The 17,815-nt window shown below is 47.5% G+C and overlaps 1 protein-coding gene across 2 annotated transcripts in view; it reads left to right on the forward strand.

The window, feature by feature from the left end:
- LOC137627248 (tyrosine-protein kinase BAZ1B-like) overlaps positions 1–17,815 on the forward strand; it is a 131,884-nt gene that overhangs the window by 22,715 nt on the left and 91,354 nt on the right. For both annotated transcript variants that reach the window (XM_068358330.1, XM_068358336.1), the window contains exon 5: positions 10,444–11,104. In XM_068358330.1, coding sequence (XP_068214431.1) covers positions 10,444–11,104 — 661 coding nt within the window. The remainder of the gene's footprint in view (positions 1–10,443; positions 11,105–17,815) is intronic.

Here is a 17,815-nt window from a genome sequence, read left to right on the forward strand (position 1 = left end):
TCATAGAGACTTCTCTTCGGAGAATCGCTACTGCTAAGTTCAGCTTGTTGATCCGCCAGCCCTAAGGGGCGTCACCACGAGTGTCTTCAGGTCTCTTCTACGAAGTTTCACCTCTCTCGTTTGCGAGAGAGACCACTCAGAGAGACTCCTCTTTGGAGGATCGCTACTGATAAGGTCAGCTTGCTGATCCAACGGCCCTAAGGGGCGTCATCACGAGTGTCTTCGTCTCTTCTACGAAGGGCACCTCTCTCGTTCGCGGGAGAGGTCTCTCATATAGACTCCGCCTCGGAGGATCAAGCAGAACTTCCTGTGACCTCTATCTTGTGCTGCAACGTGGTCCTTTGGACTTCGGTCCTGGACTCTAACACGGACCTTTTACGGTCCCATCGGTGGATGCTGGCCCTTCCAAAGGGCACATCCCAGGTCCTGATCGTCCTGCCAGCTGACCTACCGATCTACCAGCGCAACTTTGCGCTGCAACAAAGGACTTCGGTCCTGGACTCTAAAGCAGTCCTGCTGACGGTCCTCATTGGGGGATCCCCACCCTTTTTTAAAGGACACATACCAGTTCCTGATCATCCTGCCACCTGACCCTTCAACCTACTAGCGCGTGAAGCGCGCGCGCTCGCCTATCTTCATACGCGCGCAAGCGCCGAAGATCTTCTTACGCGCGTAAGCGCCGATGATCGTCCGCGCACGGGTACCGATGGTTTCCCGCGCGCGCACTCGCCGAACTTCTTAGCGCGCAAGCGCCAACGATCTTCTTGCGCGCACAAGCGCCGGCGATCTTCTTACGCGCGCAAGCGCTGACGATCTTTTCCACGCGCGGGTACCGATGGTCTCCCGCGCGCGCGCTCCGACAGTTTTGCGCGCGCGCCAACAAACTCGTACGGGCGCGCGCTAACATTCTGGTACGCAAGTACGCGCCAACGATCTTTTATTTTCGCCTGCACGGGCTCTTCATTCTGATCCTGCACGCAATCTGATTCCTGCGCACTCTATGAAGTCTCGCGTGACCGCTCCAGCAGTCTCCCGTGCGTAAGCCCCGGGTATTCCCCATCGCGCGAGCGCCAGCGCGGTCCCCAGCGCAATCGCCAATCCCCTCCCACGCGCGAGGCTGCAGGACAACGTGCGGTAAGGGCGTCAGGGGAATGGCAGTGTATATTAGGACCAAGTACCCTGCTTCTCATAAGTCCTGCTATCAATGTGGATGTCATGAGATTCAGGTAATAAAAGTGTGTGGTAGGCATAACTTTTATTTGTGTTCGATCTACCGGAATCCAGACATGGTTGATTCTATCTTCGATTGTCTTCTTACCATTATGGCTAAGATACAAGAAGATGATAGAAAGGCTTCTTTTGTCTTTGTTGGTTTTTTTAATGGTCACCATAGGGAGTGGTTAAGTTCTAACTCTCCTACCGATCGCCATGGCTTAAGAGCTTTAGACTTTGCCTCTGAATCAGGCTGTGAGCAAATCATAAATGAAGCTACTCACAGGTCTGGTAATTGCTTGGACCTCGTATACACTGACTCCCCTGGCGTTATAACTAGTAAGGTTGGTTCTCCAGTCGGGACATCCGATCATGCCTTGATTTCATTATTAGTGAAGACTGAGCAGCCTGTCCCTGATATATCATATTCTTGTAAAATTTATATGAAATCCCAAGCAGACTGGAATGGGATTTTGCATGATCTCTTGTGCTTGAATTGGTCACAATTATATAATAGTGTAGATCCTGTTGTCCCTTTGAATGAGAATCTAGTCAACATAATTGATAGGCGTATCCCTTCTCGTGTGCTAAGGTACCGAGTGAAGGACAAACCATGGTTCAATGATGATTGTAGACGTGCTTATTTGGAGAAGCAGGAGGCCTATCACCTTTGGAAGGGTAACAGATCAGATTTGACCTGGAACAACTATACTCAGCTTCGAGCTTTTGCTCAGAGAGTTTATGCCTCAACTGAAAAGGAGTACAATTTAACCATAAAAGAAACACTTTCTGGTACAACTCAGGAACATAAATGGTGGTCTACCCTTAAATCTGCACTCTTTGGTGTAGATGCAACAGTTCCTCCTTTACTTAAACCAGATGGCTCAGTCACTCACTGTCCAAAGGAAAAGGCAACCTGTTTGGCTGATGTTTTTTGACAGTAAACAGAGTAATGAAAAACTTAACTTCCTCATTCCTGTTTTCCTGAGGCTAAACTAACTAGTTTAGCTTTTCGATCTCGTGAGATTAAAGCTCTGTTGGTGGACCTTGATGCTTTTGGAGGTGTAGACCCAAATGGTATTTTTCCTTTGTTTTTTATAAAGACAGCAGATTTCTTAGCTCCAAAGTTATGTTATTTTGCGCAAGTTAGCAAGAAGAGGAGCTTTTAGCACTTGTTGGAGAATTGGTAATGTTACTCCTCTATGTAAACGTGTTTGTGGTAGCTCAAGTCCCACTGATTACCCCCCAATTTCCATAATTCCCATATTATCTAAAGTTTTTGAACGTCTTCTGGCAAAACGTCTTAATAGGTTTGCTGAAGGTAATCATCTACTCCCTAGTTTGCAATTTGGTTTTGGTAAAGGCCTTGGAGTATGTGATGCCCTTCTTAGAATCTCCAATGCTCTACAGAAATCCCTTGATTGTGGTCAGGAAGTTCGTATGATTGGCCTTGATTTTAGTGCTGCCTTTGACCGTGTTAATCATGAGGCCCTTGTTTTCAAACTGAAACAGTTGGGAGTGGGTGGGTCGTTTCTTAGCATTATTATTGATTTTTTAAGTAATAGATCTCAAAGAGTTGTTGTTGATGGGCACCATAGTGAGTATAGGAATGTGATATCTGGTGTTCCACAGGGTAGTGTTCTTGGCCCATTACTTTTCATACTATATACACATGACATGTGGTTAGGCCTAGAAAACAAGCTTGTTGCATATGCCGATGATGCTACTCTCTTTGCATCAATTCCATCCCCTGAATGTAGATCTGGGGTTGGTGAATCCCTTAATAGAGATTTAGCTAGAATTAGTGCATGGTACAAATTATGGGGTATGAAGTTGAATCCTAACAAAACTCAAAGTATGATTGTAAGTAGGTCAAGGACGGTGGCTCCTCAACATCTGGATCTCAATATTGATAATGTTTCTTTAAATTTGTATGACTCTTTCAAAATTTTAGGTGTGATTCTCGACAGCAAATTTACTTTTGAGAAACATATAAGGTCTGTGTCTTCAATTGCACAAAAAATAGGCTTATTGAGAAAGTCTTTCAAGATTTTCGGTGATCAATCTATTCTGAAGAAGTGTTTTAATTCTTTCATTCTACCTTGTTTTGAGTATTGTTCTCCTGTCTGGTGTTCAGCTGCTGATTCTCATCTTAATTTGTTGGACAGAAACTTACGGTCTATTAAATTTCTTATTCCTGATCTAGATATTAATCTCTGGCACCGTCGTTCAATTAGTTCACTATGCATGTTGCATAAGATTTTTCATAACTGACCATCCTTTGCATTCAGATCTCCCTGGACAATTCTATCCTGTTCGTAATACTAGGCAGGCAGTTAATTCTAATAGCCAGGCCTTCTCCATCATGAGGCTCAATACTACGAAGTACTCTAGAAGTTTTATTCCAGCTGTTACCAAGTTGTGGAATGATCTTCCTAATCGGGTAGTTGAATCAGTAGAACTTCAAAAGTTCAAAGTTGGAGCAAATGCTTTTTTGTTGACCAGGCGGACATGAGTCTTTTTATAGTTTATTTATGACATATTTGTTTTTGATGTTGTTAATAGTTTATATATGACATGTCTGTTTTGAGGTTGTTACTTTTTTTAGAATGATTTATTGTTAATTTGTTCTCTTCATTTATTTATTTCCTTATTTCCTTTCCTCACTGGGCTATTTTTCCCTGTTGGAGCCCCTGGGCTTATAGCATCTTGCTTTTCCAACTAGGGTTTTAGCTTGGATAGTAATAATAATAATAATTCGCCCCCCGCAAGCGCAGAACAGTGTGCTTGCCGGAAGGGGGGAAGGTTCCAGAAAGGTCCAGGGACATTTCTTCCTCATCATCTTTCTTCAGGCGACTCCCCCCTCCAGAGCGAGTGTCTGACAGCGCAGCCGGCAGCCCTGGTTTGGGGCTCTAATCAGAGCGGTAGCACAGGCTTTCAAGCCTATTCTCTCTGAGTTGGGCCACAAATTCTTGGCTGCATCTACTCCCCTGAAGAGGAAAAGAGGAGTTTCGGACGCGGTAACTTCTCCGAGGACGAGGATTTTCCGTCCTCAGGAGAGTCACGTGAGGTGTGATGTTCCCCCATCACACCATTGAGGGAAACCCTACCTCGCGCGGTAAAGTCTTCTCGAACAAGGGTGGAGAAGAGCCTGCCTCCGTCGTTGTTGGAGTCCTGCATCCCTCCCAGGAGGGAGTTGAAGGACTCCAAGACAATACTGGGAGGCCCCTGTTTGAGCCTAAGGACGTGGAGCAGGCTGCCAAGAGGTGGAGGAAGTCACCAAGACTCCCTCCTACATAGGGCTGTGACATTCAAGTCTTATAAACCTCCTGCACCCCAGCAGCCACGTTCCACCAAGACCACAAAACCGACAATGGCAGCAAAGACAGTGGTGTCTAAGCCCTTTCGGGTCAAGGACAAGAAAGGCAAGAAGTCCTCCAGGGGAGGGAAGAATCCTAGAGGGAGCAGCCAAGGTCGCAAACGCTAGGATTGGCAGTGACCCTGCATGTCCGCCAGTGGGGGGGATGCCTGCAAGGTTGCGCAGACAGGTGGCAGCAACTCTGGGCCGATTCCTGAACGATTTCCGTAATCAGTCAGGGATATCGCGTCCCATTCACATCATCTCTACCTCCCCTGAGGACGAATCCGGTGTCATTTAGCTCCCTTGCCATGGGATCAGCAAGGGGGCGGGCCCTTAGGGCAGAGGTCCAGATTAAAGCAAACTCCGTTCAGCATGGAGACCGCAAACACGGTCAGACTTGCAGTGAAACCGCAAGACTTCATGTGTATTCTGGATCTGAAGGTCGCGTACTTCCAGATCCCAGTCCATCCGTCTTCAAGGAAGTACTTACGATTCAGCCTAGACCACAAGGGGTACCAGTTCAAGGTTCTGTGTTTCGATCTCTCCACAGCACCACAGGGTTTCACCAGAAGTGTTCACCCTAATATCATCGTGGGCACACAGGATCGGCATCCGTCTCCTCCGTTATCTGGATGACTGGCTGATCCTAGGAGACTCGGAGTCATCCCTTCTTCGACACCGAGACAAACTTCTAGGACTTTGCCAGGATCTGGGGATCATGGTAAATCTCGAGAAGTCCTCTCTGCTTCCCACTCAAAGACTGGTTTACCTAGGCATGATTATAGACACCAATCTCCACAAAGCCTTCCCATCAGACAACAGGATAGCAAGGCTGAGAGGGGTCGCAAGCCCTTTCCTCAGACGAGAAGAGCTTCCAACCCAATCGTGGTTACGTCTCCTTGGTCACCTTTCATCCTTGGCTCGTCTAGTCCCCAACGATCGCCTCAGGTTGAGATTTCTCCAGTGGTGGCTCAAGTCACTCTGTGGTGGTGGTAAGCGACAACACCACAGTAGTGGCTTACATCAACAAGCAAGGAGGTACCTTTTCGAAGCAGCTATCCCATCTTGCAGTAGAGATACTGAGATGGACTGAAGTCCGCTCGATTCTACTATCGGCGCGTTTCATTCCAGACAAGAGGAATGTGCTCGCCGACAATCCGAGCAGAGCGTCTCAGATAGTGAGTATCGAGTGATCTTTGTGTCATCTAGTAGCCAACAAAGTCCTGATTTTGTGGGGTTCCCCGACTGTGGATCTGTTCAGGACAGCGTTGATCTTCAAGATTCCACTGTACTTCCCCCCAGTCCCGGATCCCAAGGCGCTCTGGTAAGATGCCTCCCAGCAACGGTGGGACAACATCGTGTACGCCTTTCCCCCGTTCTGTCTTATGAGGAAGGTACTCAACAAGACCAGAATATCGGTCAATTTTTCAATGACCCTCATAGCTCCGCTATGGCATCACGCGGAATGGTTTCCGGACCTTCTGCAACTCCTAACGGAACTTCCAAGAAAATTCCTTCCACGACACGATCTACTCAGACAACCACATGCCAGCATCTTCCACAAAAGCTAGACTTCACGCCTGGTGACTATCCAGCATCTCCTCGCTGAGAGAGGATTTTTCGCAACAAGTTGCGATTAGGATGTCTGGACATCTGCGAAAATCATCCGCATCCGTCTTCCAGGCAAAGTGGAAAGTCTTCTGTGGTTGGTGTCGTGGAAGGGGTCTCTCTCCACTCGATGCCTCTATTCCAGCAATAGTGGAGTTCCTCGGGTATTTATGGGAAGAAAATGCGCCTTTCAGTCAAGGGGATGAAAGGCTATCGCTCAGCCTTAAGTCTAGCCTTCAGGCTCAAAGAAATTATCTTTTCTTCCTCGCTGGAACTTTCCCTACTCATACGAGGTTATAAACTTAGCTGCCCTCAGTCGGATGTGAGACCTCCTCCATGGAACGTGGTTCGAGTTCTCAGGTCTCTCAAGAGACCTCACTATGAACCGTTACGCCAGGCTTCAGTTCTCCACCTAACTTGGAAGACGGTGTTCTTACTAGCTTTGGCTTCGGCCAAGCGAGTCAATGAACTTCATGGTCTCTCATATAACATCACCCATGCAAGGGTGTTGGGGGTAGGTAATGTTCAAATTCATCCCTGAGTTTGGTGCTAAGACTCAAAATCAGGGGGTGCCGGACGGTGGGTTCGACTCCTGGATTCGAGTCTCCGTTCTGTAACAGATGTCCCAGACCTTCTCCTACTCTGCCCAGTAAGGAATCTGAGGCTATATCTCAGAAGAGCAGTTGCAGACCGTCCCCAGGTGCAAGCATTGTTAGCACTGGGAGGATTAAGAGAAGGGTCACCAAGAACACCATCTCGGCATGGATTCGTAGGGTGATCCATCTGTCCCTAAATCCAGACCCTCCTCCGTCACGTCGCCCTAGAGCACATGATGTCAGGGGCATAGCTACGTCCCTGGCCTTCAAGAGAAATTTCTCAGTGATGCAGGTCCTTCAAGCTGGGGTGTGGAAACGTCAGACGACCTTCACAGCCCATTACCTACACGACGTGACCCACAGGAGGCTCGATACGTTTTCTATTGGTCCTGTGGTGGCTGCACAACAGCTGGTTTAAACTTCAGGCTCCTTAGTGGACAAGTAGCAGAAGGTTGAGGGCATTATTACCCGGTCTTAGTCTGCATGAATGAAAAGATTTGTCTGGCCCTTACTCTTTTCTTCATCCTCCCCTCTCTTGGGGAAAGCAGCATCCTGGGTTCTCTGCACAGCTGACCTCAAACCACTGCAGGTAAACCATGTTTCCTTGTGTTCCAAGTATTAAGATAATACTGTCACGTCCCCATACCCTGATGAGGTGGTATTAGGAGAGTCGTAGCCTAAAGTTTGCTTCTAAGGGACTACAGGTCAACTTCCTAGGACGAGTCACACTTTATTTTACCTTCACACACAGCTTGCAAGGTTCTAGCGAGGTGCAGGGACTCCTTATTGCTGAGTGCGAACACACTCAAATATCGAGTCCCCGGGCAAAGCCAAAAGCCAGTACTGGCAGGGACTTTCCACCCTTCCTAATGGGTGAGTCACCCCTATTAAATAGCGTGGTTTGTATGTCAGTTACGAAACAAATGACAAATTTGTAGGTAATTTGTATTTTTCCTAACTATACAAACCTTAGCTATTTAATCAAACTTGCCTGCCAGCCCTATCCCCCTTGAATCCTACCTCCAAGCAAAGTGAGCTCAAGCACAGGTGTGTGAGAGGGGTGGGGGGTGTAGCAGGCTACCCCCCCCCTACCCCCCCCGCTAACTAGCGGTGAGGTTGTAAACCCTCGTTAAAAATTTTAATGGCTCGTCATTTCAGCTACGCTGAAAGTAAGAACCCCCCTATTAAATAGCTAAGGTTTGTATAGTTAGGAAAAATACAAATTACCTACGAATTTGTCATATTTCCATCCAAATCTTTGAATCTGATAAATGAAAATGTCATTCTATAACATTCTTCTTCCAATATCTGTTTTTGAGTATGCAAATATTTGAGAAAAATATTGTCCTTAAATTAGGTACTTGAGGGGACCGTCCGCCATGGGGTATTGACATAACAACTTTCAGAAATCGAAAATAGTTTTATTGCTTCTATGTATGCGTAAACATGTCGTACATACTCCCCAGAAGTTTCAGCCAATTATTTTTACAAATAACGAAGATATAGAGGTTTTTAAATGATGACGTCATCCTTACTGTGTCGTCTGCATGATTGAGTTTGACAAAATCGTCTTTGTGTTAATTTTGCATATCTATAGCGATTTTTCACTTATATTTCGAGCTATCGTACGTCTGGCAGAAATGGAAGGCATTGGTAGAGTGTAGATGAACGAAATCTACTCCTACAATAACAGAAGCCAAAGTTGCCAAAGATGTATAGAAGTTATAATGTATGCGTTTGTTTACTTGAAGTTCGTATGTACAGTGTGTTTCCACAATGCCCTCGGGAACATTATAGCAAGGCCAATGTTACCTAAGGTTATAGAAAGAACAAATAGTCAATCATTTTTACAAACAATGAAGATATAGCGGTCTTTAAATGATGACGTCATCCTTATGGCGTCGTCTGTATGACTGAGTTTGACAGATGCGCAGTTCTCTCTCTCTCTCTCTCTCTCTCTCTCTCTCTCTCTCTCTCTCTCTCTCTCTCTCTCTCTCTCTCTCCCTCCCTCCCTCCCTCCCTCCCTCGTTTCGAATTCTCGTACTTCTGGCAGAAATGAAAGGCATTGGTAGAGGGTAGGTGAATGAAAACTACCAGCTACGAAAATATCAGCAAAGTTTCCAAAGACATATAGAAATTATAATCCATGTGTTTATTTACTTGAAGTTCGTATGTTGATTGTGCTTTCACAACGTCCTCTGGAATTTTATAGCAATGCCAATGTTACATAAGGTGATAGAAAGAACAAAAAGTAAGTGGAGAACAAGAAAAAAGAACCAAGAAAAAGGGAAACATGGATAAGAGTACAAAGCTGAAACCTGCTAACTAAAACACTGGCAACAATTAGAGATCGCTGGCAACTCATAACATAGGAATAGTAAACTGAGGGTTCAAATACCTCCTTTAGGGTGCATTTATGTAGGAATAAACAATAAAAGTTATCATAATAATATTATCTTGATTTCTTTTAGAAAAGAAGCGAAAGTTTGCTGCAAATCTTTGGGAGCTCATTACTCAAAAACATACTTATTCCTCCTTAGGTACATTTTTCTCACTTATCTGTTGTTCGATATTAGAGAAAAAGATATCGTTGAAAAGAAGAATAAAAATCCCACAATTCTGTCAGACAAAATTTTGATTTTCTTTTTACATTTTTTTCACGATTATTTTCCGTCTAGACGAGGAAAAAAAAAATAAAAATTCATTAAAAAAAAACAAAGGAAAATCAAAATTCTGTCTGACAGAATTGTTCGGTTGTTAGAGTAGTTTTTGTGGTATAAGTTTCAATACAATTGGTATTATAGTAGTGGGGGAAAATTTACCTAAATATTTTTTTTAAATCATGATTTTTGCTAATAAATCCAAAAGTTTTTGATCAAATGACTTGAAATTTTTATATGATGAAGATATTATATATGTCTAATACATATATAGAAATTGTGTAATTTGGATCATTAGGAAAAAAAATGGCGGACATGGCGGACGGTCCCCTTAAGGTTTTTTATTTATTTACTTTAGCAAAAGAGGACTTCTCTTGTATTTCAATCCAAGATAGGCTAGTATTTTCCTGTAGTGTTTTAGCACTGTCACTGCACTTCACATGGTGCTCTGTAGGCAATATTCAAGTCTGCAGCATTCTTTCAGCCACTACAGTAGCTGCACTTGCTTTATATCCTACTTTACACCTTTGTTCCCACTTCATTTTTTCTTTTTAGCTGGTCAACTTCTTTTAATTTTACTTTGTTGTACAATGATGGGGTTTCCCCAGTTGAACTTGTGTGCTGAATAACTTCACAGACCTCAACACAGCTAGTATAGCCCACCAATCCAAGATTAATTAGTATTATAACTTTCTCGCTACTGCTGAAATTTAAAATTATCCATCCAGTTTCCTAGATTATATAATCCTCCCTTTTTTCAAAGAGGGTTACTTTTTGCCACTTGGATTAGAGTTTTCAATTCCTTATTTTCCCTTTACAATTTTATTTCATGTTAGGACTAAGAAAGAATGTAAGGTTATGTCGCCACTTTTTAATATATTTTTTTCCCCGTTAAATATATGCACACCTATTGACTCGATTAATTGAACTTTTGGTAATGAAATTTGTACAGAATACTTAAAATTGTTGGGGAACTTTTAAAATTTTCTTTATTTTTTTTTCACAGGCGAACATATAAGATTCCCCCAAAGGAGCACTTTCGTCTATTCATCCGAGCAAATGCCCTGAGACAGCGTGCTAGTGCTTTCACTCCATGGATTGTATCAGAGGACTTGGTTAAGCAGTATAATATACCAAGTAAACTTGCTTCAATATTTACCCAGCCCTCTTTTAACTTCACTGCGAAAAAGAGAAAATTAGATCAGCCAGTAGAGAAGGCGAAAAAGCAAAAGAACGATGACAATAAAAAGATCAAGACTGAGAAGGAGAAGGAAAAAATAAAAAAAGAGCCGAAGGATACCAATGCCCCCAAAAAGAAGCCTGCTACAAAGTCTGGTGTCAAGCGATCTTTGAAAGTTGAATTGAACAAGGTGGAGTCATTACCTGTAAAGTCTGAAACGCCTGTGAAGATGGAAACTAGTGACAGTGATGATGATATTTCTCTTGCAGCTCTTGCAAGCAAGTCTCCTAAACTCGAAGCTGACAACACTGAACTCAAGAAGACGCCAGAGAAAGTTGGTTTGGCCAAACCTGTGAAACGAGAAACGGAGAAGGATTCATTACCGAATAAGAAAATGAAGCAAGCAACTCTGTTTGATCTGAAGCCTTCAAAAACTGTAACTGGTAGTGGTACATCTAGTTCTCCAAAAAAGTCTCCTCAAAAGAGGGTAAGGTTTATGTTGTAATTTCAGGTGGTTTAGTTCGTTAAGTATTACTCTATATGGTATTGTAGTGTTTCTTGCATCATAGCCTCCTGTACAAGGGATTGAAATTCTTTGCAATTTCCTATTAGTTTGTAACTGCATTGGCTTTTGCCTTATAGTTTTCTGTCATTATCTGTGTGTTTTCCAATTAGCTGTTCAAAGTTATTATTAGCCAGTTCCAGTTTTCACTGATCAAAGAACTAATATTTCGACCAGCTCGTATTTTATGGAAATGTGACTTCATCTAACAAGTTTTTTTTTTTTTTTATAACAAGGCAAGAAGGTTGTTGGAGGCAGCATGAGGAAGGGCAGTGAATGGTGGAATGAAGGAGTGAAGGTAAAAGTGGAAGAGAAAAAGAGGGCTTTTGAAGAATGGCTGCAGAGTAATAGTATAGAGAAGTATGAAAAATATAGAGAGAAAAATGTGGAAGTAAAGCGCAAGGTACGTGAGGCAAAGAGGGCAGCTGACCTGAGGTGGGGTCAGGGATTGGGTCAGTCATATGAAGAGAATAAGAAGAAGTTTTGGAAAGAAGTGAAGAGAGTAAGGAAGGCTGGTTCAAGAATTGAAGAGACAGTGAAAGATGGAAATGGAAGGTTGTTAAAAGGAGAGGAGGCAAGGAAAAGGTGGGCGGAATGTTTTGAAAGTTTACTGAATGTTGAGGATAATAGAGAGGCAGATATAATTGCTGTTGCAGGTGTTGAGGTGCCGGTGATGGGAGATGAGAATGAGAGAGAGATTACAATAGAGGAAGTGAGGAGAGCACTAGATGAAACAAGAGTAGGAAAAGCATCTGGTATGGATGGTGTGAGAGCTGAGATGTTGAAGGAAGGGGGTGTGACTGTACTTGAATGGTTGGTGAGATTATTTTATATGTGTTTGTTCCAACACAGAGTACTTACCTAGAACTACTTTCTTAGGAGTTACTGGTAACTCTTCCCAACCAACCAGAATTTTGTGTAGTTTACCCTATTCCCATTTTCTATGGGTGACCTCAGGTGGAGTGATACGCGCCCCGAGGCGACCCGGGGTCAGAGAGCGTGCTAGATTAGGTCGCGCTCCTCAGTAAGTTTCTGGTCGCGACGTGATTCACATCCCGCCGCGCGCTCTCTCACCCAGTGCGACCCTTTGTGTTTACCACGTGGTTCCTGTGCCCGTATCCTTACCCCTTTCCCTTGTGTCCTTGTGTCTCTTGGTGTTAGTGTTTTTATTATGGAGCATCCACGCCGTTGCCCTGGGCCTGTGGCTGGTAAGTCTTGTGGGGCTTTCCTTTCGAATGCTGAGGTTGATCCACACTCGCGTTGTTCGTCATGTAGGGGCAAAGTATGCTCCCCTACCGCCACGTGTTCGGAGTGCGAGTCTTGGGTCGAGATTCAGTGGGTCCTTTATGGGACTAAGAAGAAGAAGTCGGCCAAGAAATCGCCCAAGAAAGCTACCGCGTCCTCTGCTTTGGCGTCCCCGGATGCCTCGTCGGAACGTGGTTCCCTTCCATCTTCCCCTACCCGGAGTAGGGGTCGAGGTAAGTCCGTTGCGGGGAAGCGTCCCATTGTCCTTCCCCAAGAGTCTGAATTACCTGTGGGGGAAGTTTCTGAGGTATTACAGGCATGTGTGGGGCTTGAGGGAAGTGCGGTAGAGTGTGTGGGAGACGAGGTCCTGGTGCCCGCAGGGCCCGTCTCTACCGAAGACCCGATGTGGGGGAAGTCAGGTACTACCTCTTCTCCCCCATCTTGGGCATGTGTTTCAGGTACTTCGGCCGCCGGGGGGGATGTCGAGAAAGGCCATTCGTCAAATTCGGACCCCGTCGTTTGGGATATCCTTAGAACACCCTGCAGGTCATCCTTCAGACTAGAAGAGGAGTTTAACCATTGGATCGGCCGCAAGAACGTTCCTCGGTCCCCCCCCCCCCCAGCGCCCGCGGCGACTCTTCCGCCCGTCTTCATGCAACCTGCGGAAACAGAGGTTCGGCATGGAGTAACCCCCGCGGAGTTGGACGCCTCAGGTGATTCGGCTGATTCCCTTTCCTCCTCCTCGTCTTCCTTGTCTGTGGATTCATCTTCAGACGACGATTCCAGGTCCGCGAGGAGGAAGCGCGAGAGGTCCAGGAAGAAGAAGTAGTCCCGCTCCCGTTCAAGACAGAAGAAGAAGGAGTCCAGACCTAAGAAGAAAGCGAAGAGGAGTAAGTCCAAAGAGTGGGTGAGTATCACGGTGCCCCGGAGCGAGCTGTTTAAGGTCATCACAGCCGCGGCCGCTTCCGGGTGGCTCGCTCCCTAGAGCCTCGTCCTCACCGTCTCTCCCCTCCTGCTCCTCCTACGGACAAGAACCTCACCGAGGGAGGCCTTTCCTAGCTCCCCGTGAGCCGCCGAAGTTTTCGAAGGCCTCCGTGGCCCCTACTCTGCGGAGGGAGGCGTTACGCCAGCCGCGGGCTCCTTGGCTGACTTCATTAAGCTCCAAGGGCGCCCTTCGGCCAGGAATATTCCCACAGATACGAGGATGCCCGCAGGGCAAGGTAATCCCATGACGGATACCTTCGCCTCTGCGGGTCCGCCCGTGACACAGGCAGTCCCATCCAACGTAGCTCTCCCTACCGTCACCGATGATACTCGTGAGGAAGGACGGGTGACGGAGGCCCTGGTGGAAGGAGGGGAGTACTCGTCCGTTGACATCTCCTACCGCAAAGTGTTGGCCCTCATACGACGGCACCATAGGCTGGATGAACCGATGCCCACCACTGAACAAGCCTAGCTCTCCGGACTTAGCAGGTTGGTGGAGAATCCGGTTCAGCAAAGGCCCTCCTTAGCTCTATCCTTAGCTCCTGACGTAAGGCTGGGTATGGAGCATATTGATAAGTTCCTGGACGGCCTAGCAGACGCCCCTAGGAGTCAAAGTGCCTCGAAGCTGCTTCCGGGACTGGAGGCGCAGAAGAGGTTATACATAACGGAAGGTCGTCGGGGAGGACCCCGCGCGACGGAGACAGCCATCACCACGTTGAACCAGGGTGCCGCTGAAGACAGAGCGTCCACAGCCCCTGTGTGTTTTTCCCCGTCGGAGACCTCCATGATGGAGGACATGGCCCAGGACCTAGTCTACGTGTCCTCCTGGTTGGACTGGTGGGCCTGCACGTTAGTTGGCTTTCAGGCCTCTCATGATTTGTCCCTGCCTGAAAATCAAACCTTACTGAGAGAGCTAATTACCTCAGGGGGCAAGGCCCTAAAATTTTTATCCTATCAATCTCTCTCCCAGGCTACCAATTGGGTCCTGAGGAAGAGAGACACTATTCTGAGCAAACTAGTGAGGAAACTCCCGGACCGAGAAGCAAGGAAATTGAGAAACTCCTCAATCTGGGACGAGGCTATCTTCCCCCTTAAGTTGGTGGACGAGACGATGGAACGGGTGAGGAAGATGAAGGACATGGGAGACCATAGACCTCCCCCTATGAGGCGCCCACCTCCCAGGAGGCCCTCCGTGGACGGCCCTCACACTTCCCGTTCCTCTCCAGCTTAACCTAGAGGAGAGCCACCTGCGGCTCCCTGGCTGCAGTCAACTCGGCCCCCCCTTAGAGGTGCCACGGCTCCCCAGTCTAACTTTAGACCGTCCTACGGGAACGCAAGAAGAGGTCGGTCCGGACGCTCCTCTAGAAGGAGATAGGAGGCGAGGCCCCCTACCCCTACAGGAGCCTCAGGTGGGGGGATGCCTCAGACACTCTTGGCAAGCATGGCGGGATTACGGTGCGGATCCCTGGACGGTGACAATCCTGAGGGAAGGTTACAGACTACCCTTCTGAGCGGAACCTCCCTCGCTTACTGTATTCCAGCCCTTCAGGCGGAGTGGCTGATTCCCAAGGACCCCTTGAAACGGGCTGCTCTACAGGAACAAGTGTCATCCATGATCTCCAAGGGTGCGTTGGAACTAGTTGAAGAGCCCGGCCCGGGGTTCTACAGCAGGCTCTTCCTAGTGGAAAAGGCAACAGGGGGATGGAGACCAGTAATAGACCTGTCGGCCCTCAACAAGTTTGTGGCGAAAACCGAGTTCAAGATGGACACTGCCAAGACAGTGTTGGCCGCCTTGAGGGAATGGGACTTCATGATATCCCTGGACCTCAAGGATGCCTACTTCCAAATCCCCGTCCATCCCTCCAGCAGGAAGTTCCTCAGGATAAAGTGGGATTCCCGAGTGCTACAATTGAAGACCCTTTGCTTCGGGCAGTCGACGGCTCCTCAAGTGTTTACAAGAGTCTTCACGACAGTCTCCGTATGGGCTCACGAGCAGGGCATCCGTCTGATCCGGTACCTGGATGTTTGGTTGCTTTTTTCAGCCTCAAAGGAAGATTTGAAGGAACAAGGCGGGAAGTTACTTAGTCTCTGCGAGCAGTTGGGTATCACGGTCAACGTAGCGAAGTCCCAGCTGATCCCCTCCACCAGGATGACCTACTTGGGGATGGTCTTGAACACCCAGCTAGTGAGAGCATTCCCTTCGTTGGAGAGGTTGGAGAACCTAGAGCGTGTTCTGCAACCCTTTCTGTTGGACCTGCCCAGGAGGGCCAAGTATTGGCAGAGGTAGTTGGGCCACCTAGTGTCCTTGGAAAAGTTAGTGCCACAAGGGAGACTCAAACTTCGAGCGGTGCAGTGGAACCTGAAAGAGCATTGGACCCAGGGGAGAAATCCCCACAAACTGGTTCCGGTCTCCCCAGAAGCGAAGGTAGCCTTGCAGTGGTGGCACGACAGGAGGAACACCGAGCTGGGGATGCCCTTCGCCCCCGACCCTCCGGAAGTCCTATTGTTTACGGATGCGTTGAAGGAAGGTTGGGGCGCTCACCTACTCGACCAATCGACAAAGGGAAAATGGTCGAGCGAAGAAGCAAAGCACCACATAAACGTGCTAGAGATGATGGCGGTGCTAAGAGCGAGTCGAGAATTCGTTCATCTCCTCCAGGGGAACACGGTAGCGTTGATGTGCGACAACGCCACAGTAGTAGCCTACGTAAAGAAGAAAGGGGGTCTAAAGTCGAAAGAGCTATGTTCGTTATCGACAGAACTTCTGGAATGGGAAGGGATCGAGTTCACAGCAAGGTTCATCCCGGGAAAGAGGAACGTCCTGGCGGACGGCCTCAGCAGAGTAGGCCAAGTAATAGGGTCAGAGTGGACTCTACATCCAAGCACAGCTCAGTCAGTCATACTGAAGTGGGGTTCCCCAGTAGTAGACTTATTCGCCACACGTCTGAACACCCAACTCCCCGTGTTCTGTTCTCCAGTTCCAGATCCGTCAGCAGCGTTCGTGGACACCTTCCAGCACCCTTGTGATGGCCTCGATTTGTACGCTTTTCCCCCCTTCGGAATGATACGTCAAGTCCTCAACAGAGTACGGACAACAGCCAACCTTCAGATGACTTTGGTCGCGCCTTGGTGGCTGGAGAGGGAGTGGTTCGCAGACTTAAAAGAACTGGCCCTTCTTCCTCCTTGACCTCTCCCGGACAGGCCAGACCTTCTTCGTCAACCCCACTTCCAAAGGTTTCACGAAAACACTCGGTCCCTCCGCCTTCACGCGTGGAGGTTATCGAGCGGCTTCTGAAGAAGGATGGATTCTCATCGAGGACTGCGACGAGGATGTCGAGTTACTTCGGGCGGTCCTCTATCGCTGTCTACCAAGCAAAATGGGCAGTCTTCTCGAAATGGTGCGCTTCCCGTAATATCAAGCCCTTGGGGGCCTCGATCCACGACGTGGCGGACTTCCTGGTGTATCTCAGGGACGATTTGGGCTCGTCCATTCCGGCAATAAAGGGAGTGAGGGCAGCGTTAGGTCAAGTCTTCCTCCTGAAGGGCATTGATTTGGGATCCTCTCGGCACATCTCGATGCTCATCAGGAGTTTTGAGCAGTCGTGCCCCCCACCGGAGGTGAGGGTACCGCAGTGGGACCTAGCCATAGTACTCAAAGTCCTATCAGAACCTCCCTTTGAGCCCCTCAAGGACATCCTGGATAAGGATCTCACCCTCAAAACGGTCTTCCTCTTAGCCCTGGCTTCAGCGAAGAGGGTTAGTGAATTGCACGGATTATCGTATGAGGTTTCACACTCAAAAGGGTGGCGGGAGGCCTCCTTTCGGTTCGTCCCTAACTTTGTAGCCAAAACGCAGAACCCAGCCTGTTGGGATCCTCGGTTCGAGGGCTTTTCGGTCCCAGCGATCCCTAGGTCGGACAATCCTAAAGACTTACTCTTATGCCCTGTCAGAGCAGTTAGAAAATACCTTGAAAGGACCTCCAGGCTTCGACCGGAGATCAAGACCTTATTCGTCTCAACTGGTCAGGTGAAGAAACCAGTCTCTAAGAACTCAATCTCCTTTTGGTTGCGACAAGTGGTCAAGAGAGCTTACGAGGTTTCGGGAATCCCTCTTCCAGGTAGACCAAGGCCTCATGATATTAGGGGTCTAGGCACCTCCCTGGCGTTTGAGAAGAACATGGCCGTGGGCCAGATTCTGAAAGCGGGTACCTGGTCCAGACAGTCCACTTTCACGGAACATTACCTGAAGGACTGCTCTAGGAAATCCTGGGACGGGTTCAACCTTGGCCCAGTCATATCAGCCCTGCAAAAGATTTAAAGGTCATGGCCCCAGGGAAACCGGGGGTGGTAAGCCATGAGACACAAGTTCATCCCTTACCTTTCCCCCCTATCATCCTTTCCCTTACTC

Source organism: Palaemon carinicauda, chromosome 2 (genome assembly GCF_036898095.1).
Source record: "Palaemon carinicauda isolate YSFRI2023 chromosome 2, ASM3689809v2, whole genome shotgun sequence".
NCBI lineage: Eukaryota > Metazoa > Arthropoda > Malacostraca > Decapoda > Palaemonidae > Palaemon > Palaemon carinicauda.